General features: G+C 37.3%; 1 protein-coding gene across 1 annotated transcript in view; it reads left to right on the forward strand.

The window, feature by feature from the left end:
* Window positions 1-9,788: 9,788 nt before the first annotated feature.
* Window positions 9,789-17,245, forward strand: part of LOC111378275 — an 8,301-nt gene continuing 844 nt past the window's right edge. Inside the window, exons 1-6 of the mRNA XM_023001450.1 lie at window positions 9,789-10,035; window positions 10,133-10,199; window positions 10,286-10,363; window positions 16,749-16,801; window positions 16,963-17,099; window positions 17,182-17,245. Coding sequence (XP_022857218.1) covers window positions 9,856-10,035; window positions 10,133-10,199; window positions 10,286-10,363; window positions 16,749-16,801; window positions 16,963-17,099; window positions 17,182-17,245 — 579 coding nt within the window. The 5' untranslated portion in view covers window positions 9,789-9,855. The remainder of the gene's footprint in view (window positions 10,036-10,132; window positions 10,200-10,285; window positions 10,364-16,748; window positions 16,802-16,962; window positions 17,100-17,181) is intronic.

Genomic DNA, 17,245 nt, shown 5'->3' on the forward strand with positions numbered 1-17,245 from the left:
TGCTTTCTCTGTAAAGGGAGTAGTACTCCCTTATTTATTACTTTCAATAACTTTACATGTAACCACGGTATTCCTCCGCCACAAATTAGGGTATATGAATAAAACTAATGGAGGTACTGCCCTCCTTCAACTAAAAAAACCCTCAACCCTAAAACCTAACGGAGATACTGACCTCTTTCCACTAAAAAAATAAAAATAAAATAAAATAACCTAAATGCTAAACCCTAAACCCCCTAAGCCCTAAGACCTAAGCCCGAAACCGTAAACCAAACCACCTCCAAACTCTCTCCCTTCTCTTTAGAATGGGAGAAAAACTCTAAAACATCAATACTCTTGATCCAACACCGCAAAACACCACCCAAATCAATGATAAGACACTCCCAACAACATCCAAAATTGATTTTTATCAACAAACAATAGTTTCAACAGCTTTTGGATTGGATTGAACTCAAAAAATATGGGCACACATACCAATGCATCCGATTTGACCACTTCCAGTCAGATTTTGGTGACGGGACCACCACCAGTGAACTTTGAAGGACCAAAGACCACTAGGGTGGTGTCACTGACGTCAAATTTGGCTAGAATCACAAGCTCAATTCCCATGCAGTTGGAAATTGAAATTGCAATTAATCCCTGTATAGACCTCCAACAAATGCACGTGCTAGATATTCATCTTTCCCATCAAACTAGCCACCTTTGCTCAAAATTTCATCCAAATCAGAGCATGCATGTGCCATGTATGGGCCCAAACATAAATGGACATATTGTCAAAAAATCGCGATTCTCGGTCGGTGAAGCCCTGGCGGTCAGCGGCATTTCGATGGCCCTATGTGACTTTTGATTAGAATATTTCTCCAATTAATCCAAGTCCATTTTCGCCATCAGCTTTCCTGCATGAGGCCCAAACGATGCTTAATCAGGGCTAACAGATCTAAGCTATTGTAGTTTTAGGCTGCCCGGGCCTGTCTCATGCTGAGTGAAGTTCGTGAAAGTCTTTTGCATCAGTTATAAAAGGCACAAATGACTCTCCTACTATTGGATTTGCTTCATTTATACATATGGGTGAGCCGACAATGGTTTTGACCGAGTCCGAAGAGGCTACACTTGCCGATCCTTTCAAGTATACACTTGTAAGGAAATTTCCACATTGCAAGCCAACCATGAAGAATGTACGTGAGATATTTTCTAAGTTTGGGTTCCATGGTTACTTTGAGGTGGGATTGATTGACACAACACACATACTTATACACCTTACACATGAGAAGGATTACATCAGGCTTTTTCTTAAACCTTCATGGTATATTGATGGATGTCCGATGAAAGTCCTTAAGTGGACATATGACTGTACACCTGAGTAGGAGACCCCAATAGTTCCCATATGGGTATCATTCCCTCTACTTCCAGTGCATTTGCGTGTCAAGGGGTTCCTTTTTGCTTCATCTAGGGTAATAGGAATACCCTTGGGGATCGATGAGGCTACCTATGACTTGAGACAACCTAGTGAAGCAAGGGTATATATTGAGGTGAATTTGGGGCTTAAGTCGCCCGATAGCATTTGGATTGAATGCACAGTAACCGTGGCTTCCGACAGACAGTTATTTATGAAAAATGGCCAATTTTTTGTTTCTCTTGTAAACACATGGGCCATTATTATGAGCAGTGCACTTTGGGTACACCTCATCCTTCCCCTACAGCTGTTGTGCCTCCTCTATTCAGCCCCTCATTAGTAGGACTAATAAGGGTACAGACAAGGTGACTTTTATGAAGCCAAAGAAGTACTGGATGCCAATTTCAACAGCGCCTTCTGTGATTCCCACTACTACGGCTGCAGTCATGACAGAGTCAGTATCTACATTGACAGTTCCTGCCTCTACACCTATCATAGTTGATTCGGAGGTACCACTATTTATTTATTTAGTTGTTGAGCCTACTCCAAAGTCTCCTATCGAGATGCCCACTTCTCCTATTATTACTTCCATAGCTCATATTCCCACCGCTACTATTGAGGCACCCCCTAAGCTGACACAGATTAATTCTCTACCATTGATGACACACACAAATGATACTCAATCAGCATAGGGATCAGCTACAGGGATAGTTCTCCATTCCTCTCTTGCACAAGGGTTGTTGGTTGAGATTAGCTCAGAGCGGCATGGTGTCAAGCGTATGTTGATTGATCACTTTAAAAAGGACCATGGATTGAAAGTTGGATCTACCATGAGATTCGCCACTGAGGACTTGGTTTTCAAACTCTTTGGTGAGGGACCTTCTGTGAGTAAGACTTCTACACATATACCTTCACCTAGTCCTTCTATCACGGCTCCTACACAAAATAAGGTGAAAGAACACATACGAAGAGTCATGGATGGCATGGGCCTTGGAGACTGCGTGCAAAATGCAGAGGACAATGTACCTACAATCAGCGAGTTACTCTCCCATGCTACAGATGTTTCAATACACCATCATTTGGACAACATTTTTCACCTAGGCATGCCCCTTCACATAGGCAAGAACCATCTCCAATGAGTAAGCCAGACTACGCAGACTATTATGATCCAAAAATGTTTCAAATCAGACACATAACGCGATATGAGTATTCACTAGTTTTTGGTCATGTCTTGTTTACTGTTGCTTGCAATTAATTTTGACATATCTGTTAAAATTTACATCTGATGGAGGTCAGATATATGCCCCTTCCTTCATTTGTATTCTCACGTTCTATGATATAAAATAAGCCATACTAGCTGTATTTGTTTTAAAAAAAAACCCTAAACCCTAAACCCTAGCCCCTATAGCCTCAACCCTAATAAACCATAAACCCTCAACCCCAACCCTAAACCTCTAAAACCCAAAACCCTAAATCCTAAACCTTAACCCCTAAAACCATAAACCCTAATCCCAAGAATTCTTGTTTGGTTACTTCATACCATCCATACATAGTGCTTCCTAAGCTTGTAGATGGACTGATTTCAGACCCATCAGTTTATGTACAGCATTCAAGAAGCTCATTACTAAGCTTTGAACACTCAACTAAGTATGTTGCTCCCACACATTATCTTTCCTCAGTAGAGTGGCTTCATCACTGACCAATTGATCGGAGATAATGTCTTATTAGCTTAAGAACTCCTCCATACCTTAGATGATAGAGTACGATGGGGTAACACTATGTTGAAGGTAGACATGGCTAAGGCATACGATTGTATGGATTGGGGCTTCATCTACTCTATGCTAGAGGCATTTGGATTTGATCATATTTAGATTGACAGGATCAGGAGGTGCATTTCAGAGTGTCATTTCTCTCTACTCATAAATGGCCGTCCATGTGACTTCTTTCCCTCCTCACTGGGGCTCAGACAGGGTAATCCCATTTCGCCATCCCTGTTCATTGTTGCTGTAAACTACTTCTCATGCCTGCTTGCTCAGAAATTTCATGTGTATCCCAGTATGTGTTATTGGTATGGAGGTAGTACTCTTGTCTTTCATCTTTTACTTGCTGACGATATGATCATATTTGCCAATAGCCAGAAACAATCTATTAAGAGGGTCCTTGACTTTTTGGAGCATTATGATGGGATTTCTATCCATGAACAAGGACAAGAATGAATTCATACTACCCAGACGAGCATCTATTAGTCAGATCAGACGATTGGAAATTTTGATTTGATTTTGACACCAGCGGTAGCCTTTCACTTATCTAGGGGTCCCTTTATTTAATGGGACCAAAATGAGTTTCATTTATGATATGTTTGGAGCATTATGATGGGATTTTCGATTGTTAAACAAGGACAAGAACGGACTCATACTACCCAGACGAGCATTTACTAGTCAAACTAGACGATTGGAGATTTTGATTTGATTTCGACACCAGTGGTAGCCTTTCACTTATCTGGGGGTCCCTTTATTTAATGGGGCTAAAATGAGTTTCATTTATGATGACCTTATTCAGAAGGTCAGGGATAGGATCTTAGGCTGGACTTTACAATTACTATCACCTGAGGATCGCATTACCTTTTTGAGATCAGTACTTTCTTCTATACCATTACATCTTCTTCAGATCATGCAGCTCCCTAAGGCTGTCCTGAAAAAACATGAGAGCATCTTTGCGAGATTCTTGTGGGATTCTAAGGATCAAGGGCATCGTTTACGTTGGAGGAGTTGAAAGGAGATTTGCCTTCCTACTGATGGGAGTGGTCTAGGCTTACTGGGTAAGTATTGCATAAGGACACACCCTTCACTTGCTATAATTCCTCAGTCAGCCTCTCCCACCTGGAATAGGTGGGAGAGGCTTAAATTAATTGAGCCATGGACAAAGCCACACATTGCTTGGCACCTTGGAGTGGGTCAGATCTTTTTTAGCATGATTGTTGGATGGGCGAGTACACGTTGGCATCCTTATTCCTACACAGGCAACACACTTCTGCGAGGGTGTAGGATTTTTTTATAGCACTTAGTGGGATTTTGGACAATTATTATTTAGTTATTTTAGTGCGTACTGTAAGGGATGTAGTACTTCTTTGTTTACTGCTTTATATTTATTCTTCATCATTTGCTTTCTTTGTAAAAGAAATAGTACTTCCTCCTTTATTGCTTTCAATGTTCCACATATAATTACGATATTTCTCTAGCACAAGTGAGGGCATATTAATAAAACTAACAGAGGTACCGCCTCCTTCAAAAAAAATCCTAAACTCCAAACCCTGAAACCCTAATCCCTAAAACCTTAACCGTTTAACCCTTAACCCACGCATCAAATTACTCCACCTCAAGTGTATTGGTCAATGGAAGTTCGTAATGTCTTGAAATATTCCCCGTACGTTGACAACAATCGCATGTCTTTACAAAGGCATAAGTCCTTGAAAAGAGTTGGCCAATAAAATCCTGATTGTAGTACATTAGAAACAGTACTTGTAGTACCAAAATGACCTCCTCCATAAGGTGAGGAATGATAATACTCCATAATTGATTGTACTACTTCTACAAGGATACACCTTTTGATTATCATATCAATGCATCTCTGGAAGAGTAGTGGATCATCTCACAAATATCACTTGACATCATGTAAGAATTTTTTCTTTTGATGGGAGGTCAAGTTAGGTCAATTTTTTTCACACATTGAGTAGTTAACGAAGTCAGCATACCATGGGATCCTTGATAAGACTACTAATAGGACCTCGTCAGGTAAAGTTTATTGAATTTGACTATCATCTTCCACCTTTTCATTTTCTAATCGTGAGAGATGATCTACAAATGTTCAATTCCTTTCTTATTCCAAATCTCTACATCTAATTTTTGTAACAGCAGGATCCATCGAATTAAGCATAGCTTGGCATCTTTCTTTTCAAATATATATCGAATTGCAGCATGATCTGTGTAAATGATTACTTTGGTGCTAATAAGATAGGATCTGAACTTGTCACATGCAAGGACCACTACTAACGTTTCCTTCTCTGTTGTGGTATAATTTATTTGAGCTTCATTTAGAGTTTTGCTAGCATTGTAAATTACTCGGAATATCTTTTCACACCTCTGTCCTAGAACTACCTCGACTGCGTAGTCACTGACATCACACATGACTTCAAACAACTGACCCCAATTTGGTGTTACCATTACTAGAGCTGTGATTAATTTCTGTGCTTCAAATGCCTTTGGGCAGGCTTCGTCAAACACGAATGCGATGTCCTCTTCCAAAAGGTTGTACAGAGGTTTGGCTATCTTTGAAAAGTCTTTAATAGATCTCTTATAAAACTCAGCATGTTCCAAGAGACTTCGAACGGGTTTGACATTAGTGGGTGGTGGTAACTTTGGTATTGTATCAATCCTAGCCCTGTCAACTTCAAGTCCCCTTACTGAAACATGGTGGCCTAGCACAATTCTTTCTTATAACATGAAATGGCATTTTTCCTAGTTAAGAACTAAGTTCTTTTCCTGATCTTCTAGTGCTATAGCATTCTGATTGTAGCAAAGTAACCATCAAGAAAGCAGTAGTAAGAGTAACCTTCTAATATGTCCAACATTTGATGAATGAATGGAAATGGGAAGTGATCTTTTCTAGTTGATTTGTTTAGCTTCCTGTAATCAATGCAAACCCTCCAACCCATTATTGTTCTTATTGGAGTCAACTCGTTCTCGTTGTTCTTGACCACTGTTATCCCACCTTTCTTCGGTACCATCTATACTAGGCCAACCCATTTACTATTTGAGATAGCAAATATAATCCCTGCTTTCAGTAGCTTTAGTATCTCTACTAGCACCACTTCTTTTATAGCTGGATTTGATCTTCTTTGATGTTCAATGGATGGCTTGTAGGAGTCTTCCATGAGGATTTTATGCATGCAAACTATAGGACTTATGCCCTCAATATCCACTATAGTTAACCCGGAGCAGCCTTGTGTTCTCTCAACACTTTCAACAATCTATCATCTTCACCCCTAGTGAGTGAAAAAGAAATGATCACTGGAGATGTAGCAATTTCTTTCAAAAATGCATATCGAAGGTGATCTGGGAGTTGCTTCAATCCAACCTTACTGTTTACATTACACTTGCTGTTATCTAGTCCCACCAACTGCTGAATATCTTCACTCAGTGATGGATTATTGTCATTTGGCGAAGACTCAAGAGCCAGTATGCAATCAACTAGGTCATTGCTTCCTGTGTAATTTCACGTGGTAGTAATGTCATCCTGTGTTACACCAATCACCATGCAATGCTCGAGGGGGTCCTCGATGAATTTATTTTCCTCGTTCACTAAAGAGTCAGTTCTATGGCAAACGTTGGTATCATCCAAAAATTTCATTACTTGGTAGATATTGAACATCACTTCTTCTTCATTCACCCTCAAAGTCAACTATCTTCCTTGTACATCAATTAAAGCTCTTCCAGTTGCTAAGAATGGTCTACCTAGAATTAGTGAAATCTCCTAATCTTCTTCTTTTTCCAAAACCATGAAGTCAGTTGGGAAGATAGATTTATCAACTTTTACCTATACATTTTCAATAATCCCTCATGGATATGTGAGGGATCGATCAACTAGCTGGACGGTTATTGCTGTTGGCTTGATTTTTTCGAGACCCAACATTTTGAACACTGATAAGGGCATCAAATTGATGCTACCTCCAAGATCACAAAGTCTAGGCTTTAGTTCAAAATTATTAGCAATCATAGCTTTGCGTGCGATACCAAAATAGTTGTCATTAACAATAGGTCTGAAATAGCCCTGAATAGCCCATTTTTATTATTTTTAACTGCTGCTCTTGCTTTCTGTTCTGTCGTTGCTCTATGTTCGTCTCTATATATACCCTTTAGAAAGTGGAATGTGAGTTCTGGTTCAGGATCAACGGGCAATAGGTCAAGATTCCTAGTTCTTTTCATACATAGCTGAAAATTGAAACAAAGAAATTATTAGAGATAGAAATAAGATAAAGTAAAAACTAAAATAAATAAAAAACTAAAATTAAACCTAATTGGTAATAATATCAGTAAAAATCAAATTTTGAATCAATGTTTGTATTCTAATCTAACATGGATGTGATGACAGTCTAAGTAATTTGACATAATTTATAAGAGATTTATCTAAGTGAGAAAGCTAAGGAATGATTTCACCTCCCTATCAAAAATGTTTTTCAACTTCTCCAGTTACTTCTATCAATTTTTCCTATAATATAATTTATCTTTATATTTTAATTTCAATATCTCTATTCCAAATCAAACATATAGAAATTATCAAGTGTGTGGTTCTTAAATTAAATAAGCCTTGAAGATTTCATGCTTCCTCTCGAAACCCACAAAATCTAGGTTATATTGTTCTTAGATCATGCCTAAATCTCCCTCTCTCGAGTGCCAAAATTTAAAGTGTGAAATCATTCAATTATTGACCAGGTAATTGAAAACATTACACACGAATCAACACAAATAAATTAATGGAAAAATCAGTAGAAACAACTGTATTAGAATTCAAACATGTCTCAAGTTAGGTTAGATCAACCCTAGACTCAGAATTTAGTTCATGATTGAGATGAATGATATAATCAAATACAAAGGAAAGAACATAGAGAAGAAAAGATAAAGAAAAACCCATTTGCCTCTTGAATTCTTCTCCCGATTTGTAATTGTTCTTCCTCTCAATCAATTTCATTTTTCTCTTGAGCCGTCTTTTTTTTTTCCTGAGCCGTCTTCCCTTTATTTAGGTCTTTAAGCTCGTATTTATAGTCACCTAATATGTCAAGACGAGTTAAAGTTGGACCGAGTCGAAAAGAAATTAAAAAAAAAAGATTTTTCTTCCTACGCAGATATGGCGCCTCACCTGCTACTTCGTCTCATTTGCTCGTGCGCTAGCCTCTTTTTCACTTTGTTATTCTCTCCTTCAATCTCCATTCCTTGTCCACTTCTATGATCAACACTTTAGCTTTATTCCAAGCTCTGAACAATGCCCTTTTTTATCCAAATTGTCTAAGTTACAAAACAACATGAACACATACATCGAAACGCTTAAAAGTGCTCAAAAAAACCAAAAACCATGATTTATAGGTACTAGTTCAATGAATGAATTACACTCATCAAGAATAAAGATTAAATATATAATTTGGATAATTTATAGTGTAGAGAATGAATTGAGAGAATGTGCATAATAGAATTAAAATTTGAATTAATAAAAATTATCTAATATATGTGAATTACGTGATAATGATGGTTGTTTATGTAATATAATTGTAGAGAGTAGAATAATTTAACAATGAAGAAATTATTATCAAGAGTAAGAAAGAGTAGAGAGATTGTTGAGTTGGGAGAAAAATGGTGAAGTAAATGAGGTATTTATAGAATAAAAAAAAATTCAGAGAACATTGGGGACCTCAACAGTCTCATTAAAACATTTGTGATCTTTTTTTAAATGGTCACAAACCATTAAAAATTGACCAAAGAGTAACTTCTTCAAAAAAAAGGTTGTCATTTGGTCACTATTTGGCTCCGGCTTGTGGCTCACCAAGCAGTGTGCTCAGCTCATCCCAAAGCGAACTCGTGAGCTCGGCTTGTGCTCAAGGAGCGAGCTCAGCTCAGCCCTCGAGCTCGTGAGTTCAGCCCTCGAGCTCGTGAGTTCACGAGCCACGAGCTCGTCGGTGAGCCGAATCGAGCTGAGCCCAAGAGCTCATCAGGCGCATGAGCCGAGCAAAGGCTCGGTTCGTTGGACCACACCTCTACTCAGCTCAATTTGACGAGCGCAAGTCGCCCACGAGTGGCATTTTAACGAGCCGAGAGATCAAGTCGATGAACCGCTCAACCTGTTTGACATCCCTATTCATCAATCCACTGTACTCCAATAACGCTTGAAAAACATAACCAATTATTACAGCTCAATGTAGCTCTTTCATTATATGCTTGAAGTTCTTATACATAAAACTTATTGAATATTATAAACTAAGAAGCAAACTCAATTTATGGTGAAAACAATTTCAATTTCAGCATACAAGAGTGAAGCTACGAGGAAATGATTAAAATTACTTCATTCTACAAAGAAAAGTTTTCACTTTGTTTTTTCAATAAAGAGTTGCTAGACAACTCTCACATTCATTCTAGACTTTTTTTGGCTATAATTAGAATAAGAGGAATTTGTATTGTTATCATTTGCGAGCTTGACATTAATAGTTATGCATTAATTAATTGATAAATTTATATGGAATAAATTAAAATAATTCAACTTAATTAATATAAAAAATTAACAATTTAGAAAGATTCGATTATTTCATTTTTTAATCTAAAATCGATAATCGAATCAAATACAACCATTTTTTGGACTCAAACAAGAGCTGAAATATAATTATAAGTAAATGTCATCGCGAGACAAGAAGATACGAAATTAAGATGGGAGAAGAGGCCCCTACGCCGCCGTCACCGTCACCAGTAGATCAGACAGTAGAGAAGCCATGGCATTCTTACATCTCGGAGGATCTGCCCCGTACCGTCCAGCAGTCCACGGACTCCGCCATTCGCTCTGCCCGCTCACTCCAGCAATCATCTTCAACACATCTCCGCACGATCCAAGTATGCACCACCCTTTTCTTATTCCTATCTACACATATTTTAGTCTGATTTATTTTCAACAAGTGTATACCTTTCATCTTCGTTCTATAATTTGCAGGATTTTATCCCACAAATAAGATCCCGTTACAAAACTCACGAAGAAGCTTTCTTTCACAAAGCTAAAGGTGCTTGTCTGTGCCCTCACTCTCATTATGTGATGTGCTTTATTTGTTAATTTACTTACCATCTTCCAATTCCAATTTTATATCAGATGAATTAAATAGAGCAAGAGAACACCCAGCTGTGGCTGGTGGAGTTGCTGTTACAGCTGCCCTCCTCCTTATGCGTGGTACGTGTGCACTCCACTCCTTTCTTTCATCTTGGAGGGAAAGAGATAGGGACGCTGTCTTGATTAGGCATACAAATACCTCTAATTAGATGTAATGATAATATAAATTTACAGTTGTATTGATAGTCGAAAGAATTATATTTGAAAATCTGTTATGACAATTTTTTAAGCTTCATTGGATATATATATTTTTTTTAACGAGGACTAATTTATATTCAAGTTATTGTTAGGTGGACATGGTGACCAATTGGTCCTAACATGAACTTGTCACTTAGATAAAGTTTGGTTGAGCTTATTTATAACATAGACTTTTTTCTGTTCTTTGTCTAGACAATTTGGGAGTGCTTATAAGCAACTTTTGTTTTCTTACATTAAGGAAAAATATACTTATTTTGCTAGTAGGTTGTGTACTAGCAAAATAGACAAGTTTTTCCCAACTTTTAGCAAGGAAAAGAGTAACATGCCACCTTTACTAATTACTCCAACAAAATCACTATCGATATTCTCACTTTCTTCCCTTTCCTTAACTTTTAAAGTATGAACAAAATTACAAAAGAGATGCATCAGCAACTGAAAGGATGAAGCAGTCTTGTGAAGCTTCCCCATTGTCTGAGTCTTCATGTCACCAATTCCAGTATTACCAATTGGACGTCACATGGTTGGAGTGTGAGAGCGAGAGACAATACCATACACATGTATGTTGAGGTGGCAGAGTTGTTGCGCCATCTTTGGCGATAGATAGTGAGAGGCAATGAGTTTTCTCATTAAACCTCTCACCATTTTCATTTTCCTTTTAGATCCTTTTGAAGTGGAAAAGATATTTGGAAAATTATTTGCAATAATGGAATTTGAAATCTAAAATTTGAGAGCTAGAGAGTTGCACCTAATAATATTTCTCTTATTCAAAGGAGATTTCTGGGCTTAACAAAGGTAGTATCTCTTCTATGTGATTGTTTATTTATGATATGTAATGGATTAAAAGCAGTGTATCTGTATTTATATATGATACTTTTACCCTCCTAACTATAGTTTATCCATATATATTTATTAAAAAAGTGATTTAGATAGCCCGGCACGCTCTTGTGTCAGTGGCCTTGAGCTTTTCATTCACTACATTCAAGACAGCTGGAAACTCTTGACTAGGTGAAGCTAGAAATCTTAAAATGCTGTAACAGAAGGTATAGTTGGGGAGAATAGGGAAAGAATGACCATAATGTAAAAGGATTCATTGGGTACCGAGGCATTTTATTTTCTTCAAGTGAGGCATAAGCCTCAAGATAAACCAATATAATATTTAAAATGATATTAAAATACACAAAAGACGCTTATAATAAATAATATAGCATCTTAGAAAATCCTAATAAGAAATTTAGAAGTTCAACGAGCACACAAATACAAAACAGATTGATAAAGTATCATATAATAAGTTCTCATGTTAATAAACAACAAAATTATAATAGGATTTTTAAGGGAATCATCAACATCATCCTCCTCATCACTATTAGTTTCTCCTCATTCTTTATCATCTTTCTCCACTAGCTATCATGTGTTCTCCCTTCCCTTCCCTTCCCTTCCCTTCTGTGTGTAAAATGAAAATTAAAAAACTCGTAAAACATCCTACATTACGAAGAAGTATCCCAAAAATTCTAAGGCCAGAAACAAAATGTTCAGAGAACATAAGACAAATGGTCAAACATTGTAGTCCCCTTGAGGCTTAGCCTTAAAGTGTTTTATGAAAGCTTCACTTGAGGCTGGATTCAAGGTGTTAGTTTGTTTTGGAATAAGGAAGATTTGAGCTGTGCTTTGAGGTTTTTTTCGTAAAGTTTCTTTTGGGCTGTTACTATTTCAACCTGTTGTTGAGCTATTATTTTTGGCTATTGTTATTGATTTGGGCTGTTCAGTCTTTGATCATTCAGCCTGTTGTTGGGCTGCTATTTTGGGCTTTTATTATTGTTGTTGGGCTGTTAAGTCTTTGATATTTCAGCCTGCTGTTGGGCTGATATTTTGGGCTATTATTGTTGCTTTAGACTATTATTGGTTGTTGGGAAACTATATTGTTATAACTTGATTTAATTGGCTACATAGTGGGCTGTTGGGCTGCTATTGCTTGATAAAATAATCTTCTGTATAATTTTTGGGCTTCTTGTGTTTATAATGTTGACGGAAAATACTACCGTTTAAATGGCAAAAATTACTCCACATGGGAGTTTCAATTTAAAATTTTTATAAAAAGGCAAAGAAGTATGGGGACATTTCGATGGGTCATCTATAACTCCTATAGAGACAAAGGAGATAGAACAATGGGAGAGTATAGATGCTCGCATTATTACCTAGATTTTGAGATCACTTGAACATCATATGATACCCAATCTTTGCTCATTCACCACTGTCAAGGAGATGTGGGATTATCCCAGAGTTGTCTACAATCAAGGAAACTTGACACAAAAGTTTCGGTTGGAATTGGAGATTGCACTATACAGTCAAGGTAACCTTCCTATTGACCTATTTTATGTTGGTTACCTAATTTATGAAGCGAATACTCTGGCATAATTCATTTCAATGCTCCTAAAGAAGCTTTAGCCTCCCGACAAGAAATTCAAGTAGAAAATCGAAGGGATCAATTTCTTATAAAGCTGCAATCGAAGTTCGAAACCATTAGTGCTAGCCTTCTCAACTGCAATCTAGTTCCATCATTGGATATTTAAGTAGGAGAATTGTTACATGAGAAACAGCGTCTTGCTACAAACTTGGAATGATTGCAATCAAATGTGTCCTCAGAGGTTATTAATGTTGCATATGTTGCCCAAGGATGAGGAAAATCCAAATCTCAATCGTAGTGCTACACCTGCAAGGAGTTTAGCTATATTTCCAAGCATTGTAGCAAGAAATTTTGCAATTATTGCAAGAAGGAAGGAACACATCATTAAGGATTATTGCTTGCAGCCTCAAATATGCTTGGCTCAAGCTTTTCAAGCTAATGTTCAATCGACCCTAGCTAGTGGTCAAAGCTCTATAAGCAGTTCATTCACTCTTCCACTTAAGATGGTGCAATAAATGAATAAGATGATTTTTTTTATTTTTTGCCTTCTCTGCCTTAGGATTGCAAAGTAAGCGAAACTTGCTCTCTTCTTCTTGGTTGGTTGATTTTGCTGCTTCAAATCATATGACTAAAAATACGAATAACTTAATGTTCGAAAGTATGAAGGTAAGCAACACATAGAGATAGCCAATGGTAGCACGTTACCAATAACTGTAGTCAGGAATTTAGGGCCTTCATTTAATAGCATGTTTATATATCTTGATTTATCTACAAGTTTGATTTCTGTTGGACAATTAATGGATAATAATTGTGATGTGGGTGTGATGGTTGTCTTGTGTTCGATCAAGCATTGGGGAAACTGATCACGGAAGGGCCTAAAGTGGAACATTTGTTTCCTCTCCAGTTTTCCATTCCTAGTACTATATCTTTTGCTTATACTGCTGTAGCTCATAACTCTAATGTCTAGCATAAGAAATTGGGACATCTCATACTGTTTTGGCTTATCTTGTGAAACATGGTCACTCGGGTAATAAAGATTCAATTTCTTTATCTTCTAACTGTGCTACATGCAAATTAAGTAAAAGCAAAATTTTACCTTTTCCTAATCATGGTTGTTGTGCTTCTGCTTGCTTTGAGATTATTCATACTGATGTGTAGGGTGTCAGCCCGATTCTTTTACATAGTTGGTACAAGTATTTGGTGACATTCGTTGATTATTATAGTTGTTTTACTTGGGTCTATTTTCTCCATTCCAAAGCCAAAGCTTCTCAATCTTTCAGACAGTTGTTCCTTATGTTAAGACTCAATTTTTCACTTAACATTAAAATATTACGTTCTGACTCCGGGGGAATATTTGCCCAAAGATTTTTAGGACTCTCTTAACAAAAGGAATTCTCTCTTAACGCTCTTGTTTTTATGCTCCCCAATAGAATAGTGTTGCAGAACGTAAGAATCTTCACATTTTAGATGTTTTTCGTACTTTACTGATTGAATCTTCTGTGCTTTCTAAGTTTTGGTTCAAAGTTTTATCTATGGCTGTATATTTGATTAATCGTTTGCCACCTACTGAACATTACAAACTTACGGCCTAAGCCACACAGTGTGTTTTCATGGGATGCAGTCCCACACATAAGGGGTTTATATGTCACAATGTGAATGCTAATAAGCTACGTATCTCTCAAAATGTGGTTTTCTTGAAAACCAATAATTTTTTCACTTGTGTTTCCCTCCTGACACCTTCATTCTTCCTCCTTTTGATGTTGAGTCTTATTATATTGAATGTTTTAAACTAGGAATTGTGTATCAAAGATGTTCCCTACTACGTTCACTGCTTGATCCCAAATTAATGCTTGATCTCGAACTAGTTCCTAGCTGTCTAGAGCTTGAACTTCAACACTCTGGTCATGTCACTCGTCTTCCAGATAAGTATGGTTTCTAATATACTGCACTTCAGGCTACTATTGATACTATCTGTTTTAAAATCATACTCTCAGGCTGCTAGTCAAGCATGTTGGAAGCAAGTTATGAATGATGAACTTCGGACTCTTTGGGATAATCATATTTGAGACATTGGTTATGGTTCAAATAGGGTGAAAGTTATTGGATGTAAACGGGTTTACACAAGAAAGCTATATGCTAATGGTTCTATAGAACAACATAAGGTACGTCTTGTGGCACTTGGCAATAGACAGGAATATAGCCTTTATTATGAAAAGACTTTTGCACCACTAAGATTACTATAGTGCACACTATCATTGCCATCGCTGCATCCCAAGGATAGTCTCTCCGATAGATAGATGTCAAGAATGTTTTTCGACATAGGACCTCAAAGAAGTATACATGACTCCTTCTCTCGACCTATTCACCCATTCCTCCTTTGATGTTTGCCTTTTAAAACGATCACCATATGGGTTAAAAGATGCAGCCCGGGCATGGTTTAAGAATTTCCTCAATATTTTGCTTGATTTTACTTTTATCCAAAGTCAGATGTATTCATCTCTTTTCATTTGAAAAACTACTACTGGGATTGTGGTTCTTCTAGTATATGTGGATGATATTGTCATTATAGGTTCTGATCTATAGACAGTTGAGGAGGTACAGCAGCAGCATCTTCGAAATTCCTTTCACGTGAAAGACCTTGATCCATTACAATATTTTCTTAGCCTTGAAGTAAGCACTAATTCTATAGGCACATTGTGTGCATCAGCATAAATATACACGAGATTGTTAGGTCCGCTAGGCTTCAGTCAAGTAACCTAGTTCACACAACCATGGAGGTAAATTTGAAGCTTTGCCAAACAGAGAGAACTTTTAGTTGATCCTTCGCTTTATCGACAATTGGTAAGAAATTTGAATTATTTGACGATTGCAGGCTTGATATCTCTTTTGCAGTCTAGCGAGTTAGTAAGCTTATGTAAGCCCCTCGACATTCTTACCTTGTTGCTATGCGACGTATTCTTCATTACTGATGTTGATCAAGCTGGCTGAGCGAATACTCAACGTTTGGTTATTGTTTGGTGCATGTTTCTCGGCGATGCTCTAATCTTTTGGAAGAGTAAGAAGTAAGATCATGTCTCGAAGTCTTCCATCGAGTCTGAATATCAGGCTATGTCCTCTGCTTGCTTGGAGTCTGTGTATCTTCGACACTTGCCGGGCGAACTTGGTTTTTTACATCTTACTTCCACTTCTCTTTATGTTGACAACAAGCACCGTTCAGATTGCTCCTAATCTGTTATTATGAGCAGACCAAGCATATTGAAGTTAATTGTCACTCCATTCGAGAAATATTTGATCAACAAGTGATTACACTTCCTCACATTTCTTTAGATCTTGTGACCGTTTGACATATTCACCCAAGCTCTTAGTCGCCTTCAACATCAGCTCATGGTTGACAAATTAATAGTTTTCAATCGATCAGTATCAGTTGGAGGGGGATGTCAGTGTATCACAAATCAGTCACCATATCATGTACATAATTACATTCCTTTCTTATGTTGTAAATATAGAATTTGGGCAGTAAGTATGGAAGGATGTTTTGGCTGTATTAGGGAAGTGATATAATTAAGAGATTTGATAGAAGATATTTACATTGTAATTAGGGAAACAATTCCTATTTAATGAGAAGAAACTCTCAATTGAGAGGCATCGAGACAAAACTGACATTATAGAATTTGGTGGCAACGATGAAACCTTCAAAATAAATTAGAAAAAATGACTGTATGAAAAACAAATTACAAAAGTCAGGGTAACATGCCTTCTCTTCACCCCTGGGTTGTGTCATTCGTTATTTTATATGTATATATAGAGAGAGAACTCACACTAGCTAGCTATGCCGGTTGTTTGCAGGCCCTAGAAGGTTTATGTTCCGACATACACTGGGCCGACTTCGAAGTGAGGAGGTATACTAATATCTCAAATATCAGAAAATTTTCACTTTATATATGCAGACAAGATGAAACTAGTGTCTCATTTTTGTGTTAGCTTTCATAATCCCAAGTGTTCTCAATACCTGAGTCATTGTTTAAATCCTGGTTATTCATATGGTTACAACTGTGGGCAGGCACAATTCATCAGAGCAGAAAAGAATGTCAAAGAATTGAGGCTTTCTGTTGACTTAATGAAGAAGGAGAGCAGAAAGCTTCTTGAAAGAGCGTCTCTCGCTGAAAAGGATATGAAACATGGCCATTTCGACCTAATGTAAAGAATGGTTTTAATCAGTTTGGTGCATATGTAGCTAAGATTTCATCATTTTCTATTTTGACGTTGAAACAATTCATAGGACCGCTGGAACTCAATTTCAAAATCTTGCAAGATCAGTTTACAAAGCAGAAGCTGGAGCTGCT

The sequence above is a fragment of the Olea europaea genome, unplaced genomic scaffold (genome assembly GCF_002742605.1).
Source record: "Olea europaea var. sylvestris unplaced genomic scaffold, O_europaea_v1 scaffold18, whole genome shotgun sequence".
Taxonomy (NCBI): Eukaryota; Viridiplantae; Streptophyta; class Magnoliopsida; order Lamiales; family Oleaceae; genus Olea; species Olea europaea.